The sequence below is a fragment of the Silene latifolia genome, chromosome X (assembly GCF_048544455.1).
Source record: "Silene latifolia isolate original U9 population chromosome X, ASM4854445v1, whole genome shotgun sequence".
In the NCBI taxonomy this organism is placed as follows: Eukaryota; Viridiplantae; Streptophyta; class Magnoliopsida; order Caryophyllales; family Caryophyllaceae; genus Silene; species Silene latifolia.
In genome coordinates, this window is record NC_133537.1 from 2,768,604 (window position 1) to 2,780,671 (window position 12,068).

The 12,068-nt window shown below is 37.6% G+C and overlaps 2 protein-coding genes across 2 annotated transcripts; one reads left to right on the forward strand and one right to left on the reverse strand.

Moving 5' to 3' along the window:
• The first annotated feature begins 1,998 nt into the window (after nt 1-1,998).
• On the forward strand, nt 1,999-6,861 carry LOC141622244 (endoglucanase 25-like). Its single transcript, XM_074438291.1, has 6 exons — nt 1,999-2,412; nt 3,539-3,849; nt 4,273-4,734; nt 5,287-5,422; nt 5,510-5,682; nt 6,065-6,861. The coding sequence occupies exons 1-6, from the start codon at nt 2,076-2,078 to the stop codon at nt 6,464-6,466; spliced, it is 1,821 nt and encodes a 606-aa protein (XP_074294392.1). The 5' UTR covers nt 1,999-2,075; the 3' UTR covers nt 6,467-6,861.
• Nucleotides 6,790-11,700, reverse strand: LOC141622242 (ferric reduction oxidase 7, chloroplastic-like). Its single transcript, XM_074438289.1, has 9 exons — nt 11,296-11,700; nt 10,939-11,032; nt 10,435-10,632; nt 9,913-10,147; nt 9,486-9,813; nt 8,270-8,546; nt 7,904-8,159; nt 7,363-7,804; nt 6,790-7,270 (listed from the first exon to the last, which is right to left on the reverse strand). The coding sequence occupies exons 1-9, from the start codon at nt 11,525-11,527 to the stop codon at nt 7,101-7,103; spliced, it is 2,232 nt and encodes a 743-aa protein (XP_074294390.1). The 5' UTR covers nt 11,528-11,700; the 3' UTR covers nt 6,790-7,100.
• Nucleotides 11,701-12,068: the final 368 nt, after the last annotated feature.

Sequence of the window (12,068 nt, forward strand, 5' to 3'; positions counted from 1 at the left end):
TTACTCAAGTGCCTTTTTACCTGTCTAGGTTATGATTCTTATCTGGGGCATGCGTAATGGCCACGACGACAGACTCACGGTTAATCAATTTGATCACCATGACATTCACCTTCGACGCAGGTATTATACCAATCAATATGGCATAAAACAACGCACACTATTCATCTTAAATTCAACTTGATTCTGTTTGAAAGTGTCTAAAATATGTCCAAATACAATGGACACATGTTCGAGACGTGTCCAAATATCATCGACACGTGCCCAAATAAATGAAAAAAAGTTAAACATGACTTTGTAGGTATCCGAAACGTTTAAGCGTGTGTTCTACGGGTGACGGTGTCTAACACGAGACAGATGATTAAAAGGAGTGTCCGTGCTACCTAGCCTCCCAACAAGTCAACAACTAGTAACACACTCCCACTAGTCCACCACCCCATCCCCCCTACTACTAAGAGAATAAAATTCTCTTAGTATTTTCCCGCCAAAGTGTTTTCTCACTTTGATGAGTCTGCCTTGTGGATTGTAAACAGTACAAAACACGTTCTAATTTGGGCCCTCGACTTAAATTAATTGATTGCATTGATTTGGCATCATTACTAAAATTCTAACGTGATAATTCTTGGAATTTTATACATGGAAAAAAATTATGCTTTGACTTTTCTAATTATACAATCTTATAGAGAAATAAACTATAATTTGCCCTTAAACTATGCAATGCTAACAATATTATTTCGAAAATCTCAAATCACAATATCTCGAATCACAATAAATTACCCCCAATATACAATATCTTATATCAATTCATCAGAGATAAAATCCGAAAAAATAATCTCATATCATTTACTCCTAATATATTATGCAATCTTTATAACATATCAATCCACCTTTATCCCTTATATACTAAAAGATTAATACCCTTAGGAAAATCCCGCTCAACTATTCCCGCTCAACATGAATATTGCGCTCAAGTTGCAAATTATACGGTATATTTCTTTCTAATATTACGCTCAAGCTGCAGGGACCCGCTATTGTATTCTACCGCTCAAATCTTCTCACCACGGCACCACCGCTAATTAGCTATATTAATTTGAAAAAAGAAGTGAAAATGTAATTTAATAATTTGTAAACGTCTTTTAACATCCGTAGTATATCGTTTTTTACCGGTTTACTTTATAAGATTAATACGCGTTTTATTTAGAGATCTGATATCTTACTTAATGTATTATTAATGTACTAAATTAGATGCATGTAATTATTTAACATTATAGGATATTATTAACAGTTTAAGACAAAACAACGTAATTTAATGTGTTCTTTGATGGTAAGTAAACTTTTTTTTTCTATCTCTTAATAATATTACGGAAAATTCATGTGGTACCCTCGAACTTTGCCATTTTGCACGTGGTACCCAACTTTTTAAGTTTGTGTACATGATACCCTCTATGTTTGATTTTCGTGTACAACATGCCATTTTTGTCGCTATAAAAAAACTCAATTGCGCATAACTCCTAGACCGGAATTCAGAATCGGACAATTTTTTTTTCCTAAAATGATTATCTCTTCATAATCTACGAGTTGAGGAAAAAAAAAATTGTCGACTGACATTTTATAGGGTTTTTTAAACGAAAATCTCAAATCAAACATATTTTCGATCTTAAATTTCCGAATGACCATTTTCGTTTTATCAATCTATAGATCGCGAAGAGATAATCAATTTGAAAAAAAAAATTATTCAATTCCGATTTCTGGTCTATGATTTATGCTCAATTAAAAATTTTAAAAACGATAAAATGAGTACATTGTGCTTCAAAATGAAATCTCAAGGATAACATGTGCACAAACTTAAAAAGTTGGGTATCACGTGTAAAATGCCAAAGTTTGAGAGTACCGCGTGAATTTTCCGATAATATTATACTTAATACATTATAACATTAATTAAAAGTACAGTCAAGTTATACAAATAATCTTATTCCAATCTAATAAATACCGTACTATAGTACGGGAACTATACTAGTAAAAAGACAAAAAAAATAAAATCCCCCGTAATGTACGGTCGAGATCTATAGGGAGGAGCAATGGAGATCAACGGCGGAGATTCAGCCACAGACGACGACCGAAGTCATAAACTCTACCAATACGACCAAGCAGCGCTGACGTCATCACGCCAGCTAGACGAAACACCGCAGAGGTGGCTACTGGGCCCCAGTGAACAGAAAAAGAAAATATTTATATGGACAGTTGGATCAATCTTGGCCGTTGGTTTGATTATAGGATTTATTGCGCCGCCACCGGATAATGATACTGTTGCGCTTATTGTTAAGCTTGCGCCGAAACATCATCCTAATGCGCCGCCGCCGGATAATTATACTGTTGCTCTTAGGAAAGCGCTTATGTTCTTCAATGCTCAGAAATGTAAGGTTTTGTTGATTTTGTGTGAATTTTGGTGGATTTGATGAGTTTGTTGCTTTTTGTTACTTTTGATGTGATAATTGGAGTTTGAATTGCGAAATAATCTATGAATTTGATGTTTTTGTTTTTGTTGTTTTGGTTTGATTTGTGAAAATGTTGTTGTTTGAGTGTTTGAAGTGATTCGGTTGCGATTTTGTTTAAGTAGGAAATTGAGGAGTTTGATTGATTTGGAGCTGACTGTGAAGTTTAATCTGGTGAATTGTTGTTGTTTTAATGTTTGGAGTGATTTAATTGTGATTTTATTTGTGAAATAATTGATGAAGTTGATTGATCTAAGGATTTTAGTTGCTAGGGAGCTCGGAGTGTTCATTCGCGGTTTATTTACAAAGGAATCGATGAATTCGATTGATCTGGTGAATTTTAGTTGTTGTTAGAGTGTTTGGAGTGATTCAATTGCGATTTTATTTACTAAAACATTGATGAATTTGATTGATCCGGTGGATTTTAGTTGTAAGAGTGTTTGCTGTGATTTAATTGCGATTTTATTTGAGTAGGAATTGATGAATTTGATTGATCTGGTGAATTGGTTTTGTTAGGGTGCTTGGAGTGATTCAGTTGTGAATTGTGATTGTATTTGCGGAGAATAGATGAATTTGATTGATCTGGAGCTACTAGTGAAGTTTGATATGGTGAATTATTCTTGTTAGAGTAATTCAATTGTGAACATATTGATGAAAATAGGCAATTGATTGATCTGGAGCTACTTGTTAACTTTGACCTGGTGAATTGTTGTTGTTAAGAGTGTTTGGAGTGATTCAATTGCGATTTTATTTGCGAAGGAAATTGATGAATTTGATGTTTGTTGATTTTATTAAGATTTGATTTGTAGGTTACTCGTGATTTTCATTGAGAAAGTAATTTTAAAGTATAAATTTTAATCATATTCAATTTTTCTACTTACTATAGTTAAGGATATCCATTATTCAGGTTTGAAATTTAGACTAATTGATTGCTTTGAACAGATCAGGCAAATGATGTTTGGAAATTGTCTAAAAATGTTGATTATGTATTTACGTTAATGATGTTAGTGGAAATTTGTTGCTGACGAGGTTGAATTTGTTTTTTTTAGTGGGTAAATTGCCGAAGCACAACAATGTTTCATGGAGGGGTAATTCATGTATGAATGACGGCAAATCTGATGCTGGTACTATTTTCAAGGATCTGAAGGGCGGGTTCTATGATGCTGGGGATGCGATTAAGTTCAATTTCCCTGCCTCTTTTGCCATGACCATGTTGAGTTGGAGTGTGATCGAGTACAGTGCCAAGTACGAGGCAGCTGGAGAGCTCAATCATGTTAAGGAAACTATCAAGTGGGGGACGGATTTCTTTCTCAAGACCTTTAATTCGTCTGCCGATACTATTGATAAGCTTGTAGCACAGGTACCACCTTGTCATTAATCGCCTTCGTTTTTTCTTTTGGTATTATGATTGTTATTGTTGAACTGAATTGTCGTTTCTGCATGTGCTCTCTTTATGTAGGAGGATTGGATATATTATTAAATTATTACTTTCTCTATCCCGTTTTCATTGTCCTCATTGAGTTTGTAGGCAAAAAAATATGAACTTTAAACAACATTTTTCATAATATACACTGTGTTCAGCTTTAAAAAGTTAAAACCAGCTGGAATTAAAAAATTAAATGCGAGTAATTTTATGTTGTCTCTATATAAATTGAGTTTCCAATGGGACCAAGTCAAATGGGATGAAGGTGGTAATGTTTTGGCCTCAACTATAGCGACATGATAGATCTCGATTTTGTCGTTGTCTTTTGGTTTTAGTTTTTTTGTCAACTTGTTGTCACAGGTTGGGGTTGGTGATACGTCCCGTGGGAGCACAAATCCTAACGATCATTACTGTTGGATGCGCCCTGAAGATATTGACTACGCACGCCCTGTATCAGAATGTAGCAATTGCTCAGACCTTGCTGCTGAAATGGCTGCTGCTTTGGCCGCGGCCTCTATCGTTTTCAAGGACAACAAGCCATATTCTCTGAAACTTGTGCATGGAGCTAAGACACTATTTGATTTCGGAAGAAGGCGAAGGGGTAGATACAGTAAACGTGGTTCAGATGCTGAAATTTTTTATAATTCTACTATGTACTGGGATGAATTCGTTTGGGGTGGGGCTTGGTTGTATTATGCTACGGGAAACAATACATACCTTTCGCTAGCAACTCATCCTTCAATGGCTAAGCATGCTGGTGCATTCCGGGGAGATCCAGATTATGGTGTGCTAAGCTGGGATAACAAGCTTGCTGGCGCTCAAGTAAGTTTTAATTGCTAGTTACTTCCTTCTATTGCAAGATATTTATAATCGCTTCTTCCTATTTCTGGTTTTATTAATTTATTCTGACTTTCTGAAATCCTTTGGGCGTTGGATGCATATTGGCGACTTTTTTGGCCTTCATTACAACAATTGCCCTCCTCACTGTTAACATATAGCGTTCCCTGTAATGATGCATATGACTCTTTGATGGTAAAGACATTGAGGAGTGATACTCATAATATACGTAGGTTTGTATTTGTACCCGGTTGCACAATTGCCCTTGTGGCTATCCCTTAACTGAAAAAGAAAAACATCATCTGTGGCACCGGAGTGTAAATTTTTTATAGATCATAAGTCATAACATAATTCATCCCTGTTACCCGTGGGCATGCTTTCATTGCTCTATAGTTATACTATAGCCAATTTCACTCGTGTGTGGAAATAAACCTGAATTTTAAGATGTTACGGGAGTAATATTTTGGTTTAGCACTTTCTGGTTCTATAAGCTCTCAGATACACATTGTGTAATGAGTATCATTGTCTCTACTTCAGGTGCTTATGAGTCGTCTGAAATTGTTCTTGAATCCGGGTTATCCCTACGAAGAAATGCTTCAAGCCTACCACAACCAAACTGCAATTATTATGTGTTCCTACTTGCCGTATTTCAATATCTTTAAAAGAACAAAAGGTTAGTTTTTTTCCTCGCTTCAATAGTTGGCCTATTTATTATTTTGTTCATACAGTCAATTCATTTATTTTCCTCAAACATGTACAGGGGGTTTGATCCAGCTGAATCACGGACGACCTCAACCTCTTCAGTATGTAGTAAATGCCGCTTTCCTGGCTACCCTGTTCAGTGATTATCTTGATACTTCTGATACGCCGGGCTGGAGATGTGGTCCCAATTTCTATACAAGCGATGTCTTGCGTGAATTTGCTCGGACTCAGGTACTTGTCTATTTTACTTGGTGCTGATATCATACTCCCTCCATTGAGTTGAGTTCACTACTTTTGCTTTTAGACCAAGAGATTTAGGCTCCGTTTGGCAAGGCATTTCAGATACCTGATTTGGTCAAAGTAGCTTATTTGACCAAAATTTCAGGTACCTTATGTTTTTGAAGGTTTCCGTTTTTTTGGTGGGTAAATGTGTGCATGAATCTGTCTCCCATTATATTGGAACATACTCTCTGACAGAGACTAATGGGTGTGTAAAATTTTATATATACCGGAAAAAAAAAAAAAAATTATAGGGAATCCAAATGTGGGAGTATCAGTTTGTCTACTCCAGTGTCGGTTTTCCTAATACATTTATCCTTGACCATCCTGGCAGATTGATTACATTCTCGGCAAGAATCCTAAGAAGATGAGTTATTTGGTTGGCTTTGGTAATCACTATCCAAAGCAGGTGCACCACAGAGGGGCATCTATTCCAAAGAACAAGATCAAGTACAACTGCAAGGGAGGGTGGAAATGGAGGGACAGTAAGAAGTCAAACCCTAACAACATAATTGGAGCCATGGTTGCAGGTCCAGACAATCACGACGGCTTCCATGACGTGCGTACGAACTACAATTACACGGAGCCTACCATTGCTGGAAATGCAGGTTTAGTAGCTTCTCTTGTTGCACTTTCTGGTGATAAAAGTCTCGGAATTGATAAGAATACCATGTTTTCCTCGGTTCCTCCTTTGTTCCCAAACCCTCCACCTCCTCCCGCTCCTTGGAAACCTTGATTGGCATAGAAGGTTGAAACCTTGATCCGCGGATCATGAAGATACCCAAAGCAGAAAAGCAATGGTTGACATAGAATTAACTCTGAAGTCCGAACTTGCGCGACCTTGGCCAATTCGCGAGGAAATGTACAATTTATTGTACTACAACCTTTTCGATTTAACCACTAAGCTTAAACTTCCTTGGCGAAAGACCATTTGTCACATAAGCGCCTTTTTACCATCTAGATTACGATTCTTTTGTTTGGCACGTGTAATGGCCACGACGACAGACTCTCGATCAATCAATATGTGATACCATGGCATTCACCTTTGACACAGTAATAGAAGAAACAGCAAAATTATAGTTACTTGGGAACTTTGAAGCATTTATACAATCTATTACGGTCTTTCGTACATATACGTATATCTACAGTATTTAGGAGGATCAAATCAAATATGATCTCTCTAATTTGTGTAATTACAACATGAAATGAATATACAGTAGAAAGTGGAAGACCGATGCCAAACCGCGCCAGGGCAAAGGTATTCTATACAGCCTTATACATACATTCCTTTCAGATGACCAGAACTGTATGTATTTACTGTCAGAAGAAGAAAAGCGGCCATAACATACCTGCAGGCTGCAGGGGTTTACCTATAAATCGAAACTATGGCTGTTGAAGTGGAATATCGGATGGTTTTGTTTCCTTCTTAGACTGTGTGACCTGATTTCATGGGCAACGCTCGACTGAAGTGCACCAGGTCCACATACTAAGACACCAACATCAACTGCTCCCCAACGCTCCGACACCATTTCAAATGTTTCTGCAGCAGGAATCAAAAATAGCAGGAATTTCAAATGTTTCTGAAGCAGGAATCAAATACTACGACATAAATTACGGAAGAATCAGACCTACCTTTAAAATCTGGCCTGCAGCCATATCGGACAGTACTCGCATTGACAATAAAATCATCATCTGAAGTTTTTTGTTCCACAGCAACATCATGGAGTGCTGTGTTTGTTTTCTTAGTCTCATGGGCATGGTTTTCCGACTGTGAAGCTGACATTCTTCGCTCCCATAAATGCCACAAGGCTACTGTAAGACCTCCAAAGACGACAACACCAGCGACCATACACACCACCAAGACGAGCCCTTTGTACCACCAAACCTTGATACCATTAGGGTTTATATGATACACATCAAACAGTCCCTGGAAGATTATGAAGCCTATTGTAGAAACAATAATATATATTCCGGCCCATATGTTATCTCCGGTGCCAACCAAACCAGATATTTCTGATCTTTTCGAGATGGGATAGTTGCAGGAGTTCATTGTCCCAAATGTCTTCCCCTCTTCCTGCAAGGAAAATCGACATTAATAAATTATTATGAGACCGTCTCCCTGGAAATTTTCTGACTGTATATTAAGGGAGGTGACAAGTTCAGGACAACTAACCAATTCAGGTTCAGATTGTCGAGTAACATATATCTGAATATCAAGATTAAGGCAATCATACAGAACCGGATCCATGGATTCTGCGTTTATCATCGTCAGAAGGGGCAGCTCATCCGACTTTTTTATGGCCCAAACTATTAAGATATTTCTTGGGATGCAGGGTTTTCCTTCCTTTAGACGATGCATGATATCGCTTAGGATTGCAAGGAAGGGAGAAATCCCGATGCCACCCGCCACTAAAACCAGGTGCTTGTACCTAAGAAAGAGCAGACTATAGGTCAGAAATCGAATATTGAGTATTACAAGATCGACAGAAAACATACAAGTCGTATGATATGGATGCATAAATCAGAGTTTAGGACGTACGTCAAGTGATACGGTGATTCATGTCCATAAGGGCCTTCCACAGAAGCAGTAATAAGAGACTGAAGTTGAGATTGGGACAGTTCCTGGCGTTCTTCATCACGATTGTTCGAGATTTTCCCTTTAAGTTTGTTTGTCCATTTTCCAAGAACTTTGATGAGAACTGACATATGGTTTTTACCATCCATAGGACTAGATGATACACTGAAAGGATGCCACTGCAACCACGACAATTCCCGAATTTGAAGGAAGATAAAGCTCAGAGCATTATACCTGAGACCTGTTGTAATTGAATTGGTGAGACTAGCATATACACCTCCGACATACATACATTCGAGATCATTTGGGTCGGGTCAGTTTAGGTCGGGCCATTTCAGGTCTGTCACATATTTCGGGCCGGGTCGGGTCACTTTCGGATTTCGGGTCACTTTCGGGTAACCTGTTGTCGGGTCATTTCGGGTCGGGTCATTTTCAGGTATGGGTCATTTTGGGTCGGGTTGCTTTTGAGTTAATGGTAAGCACTTAAGTTAGTACTATTTTGATTAAGAAATACTCCCTCCTATTCTACATAAACTTCCCTCTTTCCTTTTTCATTTATTCACAATATCTTCCCTATTTCCTTATTTAGTAAAGTTTTATACTTATTTTAATCATCTTACCCTACAACAATACCCCCATCTCACCCCACAACAATACTTATTTTAATCAACTTACCCCACAACAATACTTATTTTAATCACCACACCCACAATAATACCCCACAATACCTTCACTCTCTCCAATTACCAAACCACACTACAATACTTTATCTTATTTTAATCCATCTCCTTAATTCTAGTGCCCCCATGAATATGGAGGTTTATCTAGAATAGGAGGGAGTACTATTTTGCAAATTTAACTATTTATTAGGGACTGTTGTAACCAATGAAACTTTATTTTGATATATATGTAATATTAATATGACTTAGTACTAGTCGTTTCAGGTCACTTCAAGTCATTTGGGATCGGGTCAATTATGAGTCGGGTTTTTTCGGGTTGGGTCACCTCAGGTCGGGTCAACATTGGGCCAGACAATGCTCGGGTCGGGTCTGGGTCGGGTCAAGCAAGTTCAGGTAATTTTCGGGTCTCGGGTCAGCCTTTCGGGCCGGGTCTAACCCATTTTGCCAGGTCTACATTCGACCCCTTGCTGAATAAGAAGCTACAAAGTTGATTTACTTACTAGCAGGCTTGGATATTACAAGCTCCAGAGTTCCACAAGGAAGAGAGGTAGCGGAAATTATATCAACAGTCTTTCGAGATTGAATAAATCTCAAAAAACGATCAAGCATGAAGAGAAAGATGCCTCCAGCAGCCATGCTGAATACAAAGTCACCAGCATGCAAGGCCAGAAAGACGACAAAGACTACGTAGAGCTGATGGGTGTAGAAAAACAGCTCGAAACTCCATGTTCGTACTCCAGGGAGCGATGTAACCCACATCAGTAATCCCGCTGTAAGGCTTATCACGCCTGCTAGATTTGCTACGCCAATGTCTTTCCATTCCAGTATCTGCAGAAACAATTCCATTAAATATTTAAATTAATTAGAGACAGCACGAGTCGTAGTAAAACTGAGAAAGTTGATTCTGATTTTTAAGCAGGGAGTTACTTCTTTGATAAGTCGGCCCTCCATCGCCCAAGGAATAACATAGAACAGTCCATGGAGAGTGAATAGGACCATCGTAATATGTCCCAACCAGACGTGATATCTGGTAGCATGCTCAAAAGGGATGTCAATGAGACGGAGAAGAATAGAACCCCTCGCAATTGGGAGAAACAGAAGTGCTAAGCAGAATAATCCAATCAGTCCAAGTTTAGCTCCTGTCTCTTCAAGCATGAAACAGCTGAAATTTTCAAATGTAAAGTTATCAGCTTAGCAACTACAGCTGTAAGAGGGCAAAAAATGTACTCCCTCCGTTCTGGTCAATTGTTGTCTTTTGGTTTTGGCACAAAAACCAAGGAAAGAGGAGGGGGCCAATTACTAAATGACAAGTGGACCAAATTGCTCATCAAGTTCATTCTTAAAATAGAAAGGACAACAAATGACCGAGACACCCTAAAAATGGAAAAGGACAACAAATGACCGGGACAGAGGGAGTATACTTTAATTTCTGGAGAATAAGAATAGTACGTTTTGCGGAAGGACGGGAGTTCGAGCCTGGAGGTCAAATCCCAGTTGCTGACAGTGTATTTAGCAGAAGCCCAGAAAATGAAAACAGCTAAGATAAGTATGCCAAGGCATTCTGCAGCTGTGACCACTCCAAATGGTCCGTCCACCAGAACAGGAAATGTCCAGAGCCGGAAACTTGGCCTTTTCGGTATCTTTTTCCTGCAGGTGAATATATCATATTTACTACTCGTTAATCAGCTCATGAACACCATAACTAATATACTGCAGACAACCAGTGTCGGAGCCACATTTTCAACGGGAGCGAAAGGGAAATATTATAAGGGGGTCTTGAAAAAATTCGAAAATTTTAACTAAAAATTTCAAAATTTTCAAACTTCAGCGGCGGCGACCTGCAGACAGCCTTATCAAATCTAACCCATTAAATTATATACTCCGAAATGAATAATTAGGATAATAACCAATAATAACCTAAATTGTGTATTGAAGGAGAATTGAAGTACATACTCTTGAACATCTTCATCCTCTGAGAGGATAAGATACGGAATAGCGAGAAATGCAAGGATAAGAACTGGTCCAGTGAAGACTACAAATAGACTACCTGCAGATTTCGAAACACAAAAACTTTGAACTTATGTTCATCATTTAATCATTGCTGACTTATACACATTGCATAATTCTCACGTTTTCCCATGAAAAAGTGTCAATATGATGCTGACGAGTTTTGAACCCAGGTCATGAGTACCCACCACTCATGACTTTACCATTTAAGCTAACTGACATCTGCCAGTTCATATTTCACACATTTTCCAGCAATCAGGGAAGAATGAAACTACAAGCTAAGTTAATTCAAATTCAACAAACCTGCTATGCCAAAAATCGATCCCTGACTCGCGTAAATCCAACGAGTAACCAAATGATTTACGTAATCCGAAGGATAAAAGAACATCAGAGCAATCCATGCAATGAAAATAACCCACATCAACAATTTCAAAACCCATTTTGCAGTAAATTTTAACAATGATGTTTTCTTATTTTCATAACTTAAGTCTTCAGTTTTTAGTAAAGGTATGTCACCAGAATAATATTCACCCATAATAAATAAATTAAGAACAAATTCTTAGAAGTTTATATTTTATTTTAATTTAAGAACATACAAATTTCAATCCTCCTTTTATAAAAGGAAAAATTGATTCCAGAATTAATGAAGTGAAAATGAACATTGGTGGACCCTACATTTGCTAGCTTAAACCAAGAAAATCTGGTAATGACCACTACAAATTCAACAACCATGTTAATTGTGTGAATTACTATATTGTACTAGGAAAATAAGAACCATAGATGTCTTTGTACAATTGTACATCAAAGGTTGAATAATTGTGGTGATGGGAAAATGCAAACAAAATATGCAATACAATAGGGAACCACAAATTGATTAAAAACAAAACGGTAAGTCTCTCTTAGGATGACAGTATCCGAATTAAGATGAAAATAGGTTATTAAATATGCTCGCACTTGCAGTATACATATGATAAAACTTTTGTTAATATCTAAACATCTTTCTTTTGTCTAATCTATTATAATTTGACCGTTTTAAGTTTAAGACAGATATTACCGTCTTAAATAAAAATTTGGGA

Coding starts and splice junctions, on each gene's coding strand:
- LOC141622244 (XM_074438291.1), top strand. CDS start 2,076: ATGGAGATCAACGGCGGAGATTCAGCCACAGACGACGACCGAAGTCAT. Junction 4,735..5,286: donor ACAAGCTTGCTGGCGCTCAA/GTAAGTTTTAAT, acceptor TCTCTACTTCAG/GTGCTTATGAGTCGTCTGAA. Junction 5,683..6,064: donor GTGAATTTGCTCGGACTCAG/GTACTTGTCTAT, acceptor CCATCCTGGCAG/ATTGATTACATTCTCGGCAA.
- LOC141622242 (XM_074438289.1), bottom strand. CDS start 11,527: ATGGGTGAATATTATTCTGGTGACATACCTTTACTAAAAACTGAAGAC. Junction 10,148..10,434: donor CTCCCGTCCTTCCGCAAAAC/GTACTATTCTTA, acceptor TGAAAATTTCAG/CTGTTTCATGCTTGAAGAGA. Junction 7,271..7,362: donor CTGCAGGCCAGATTTTAAAG/GTAGGTCTGATT, acceptor TTCCTGCTGCAG/AAACATTTGAAATGGTGTCG.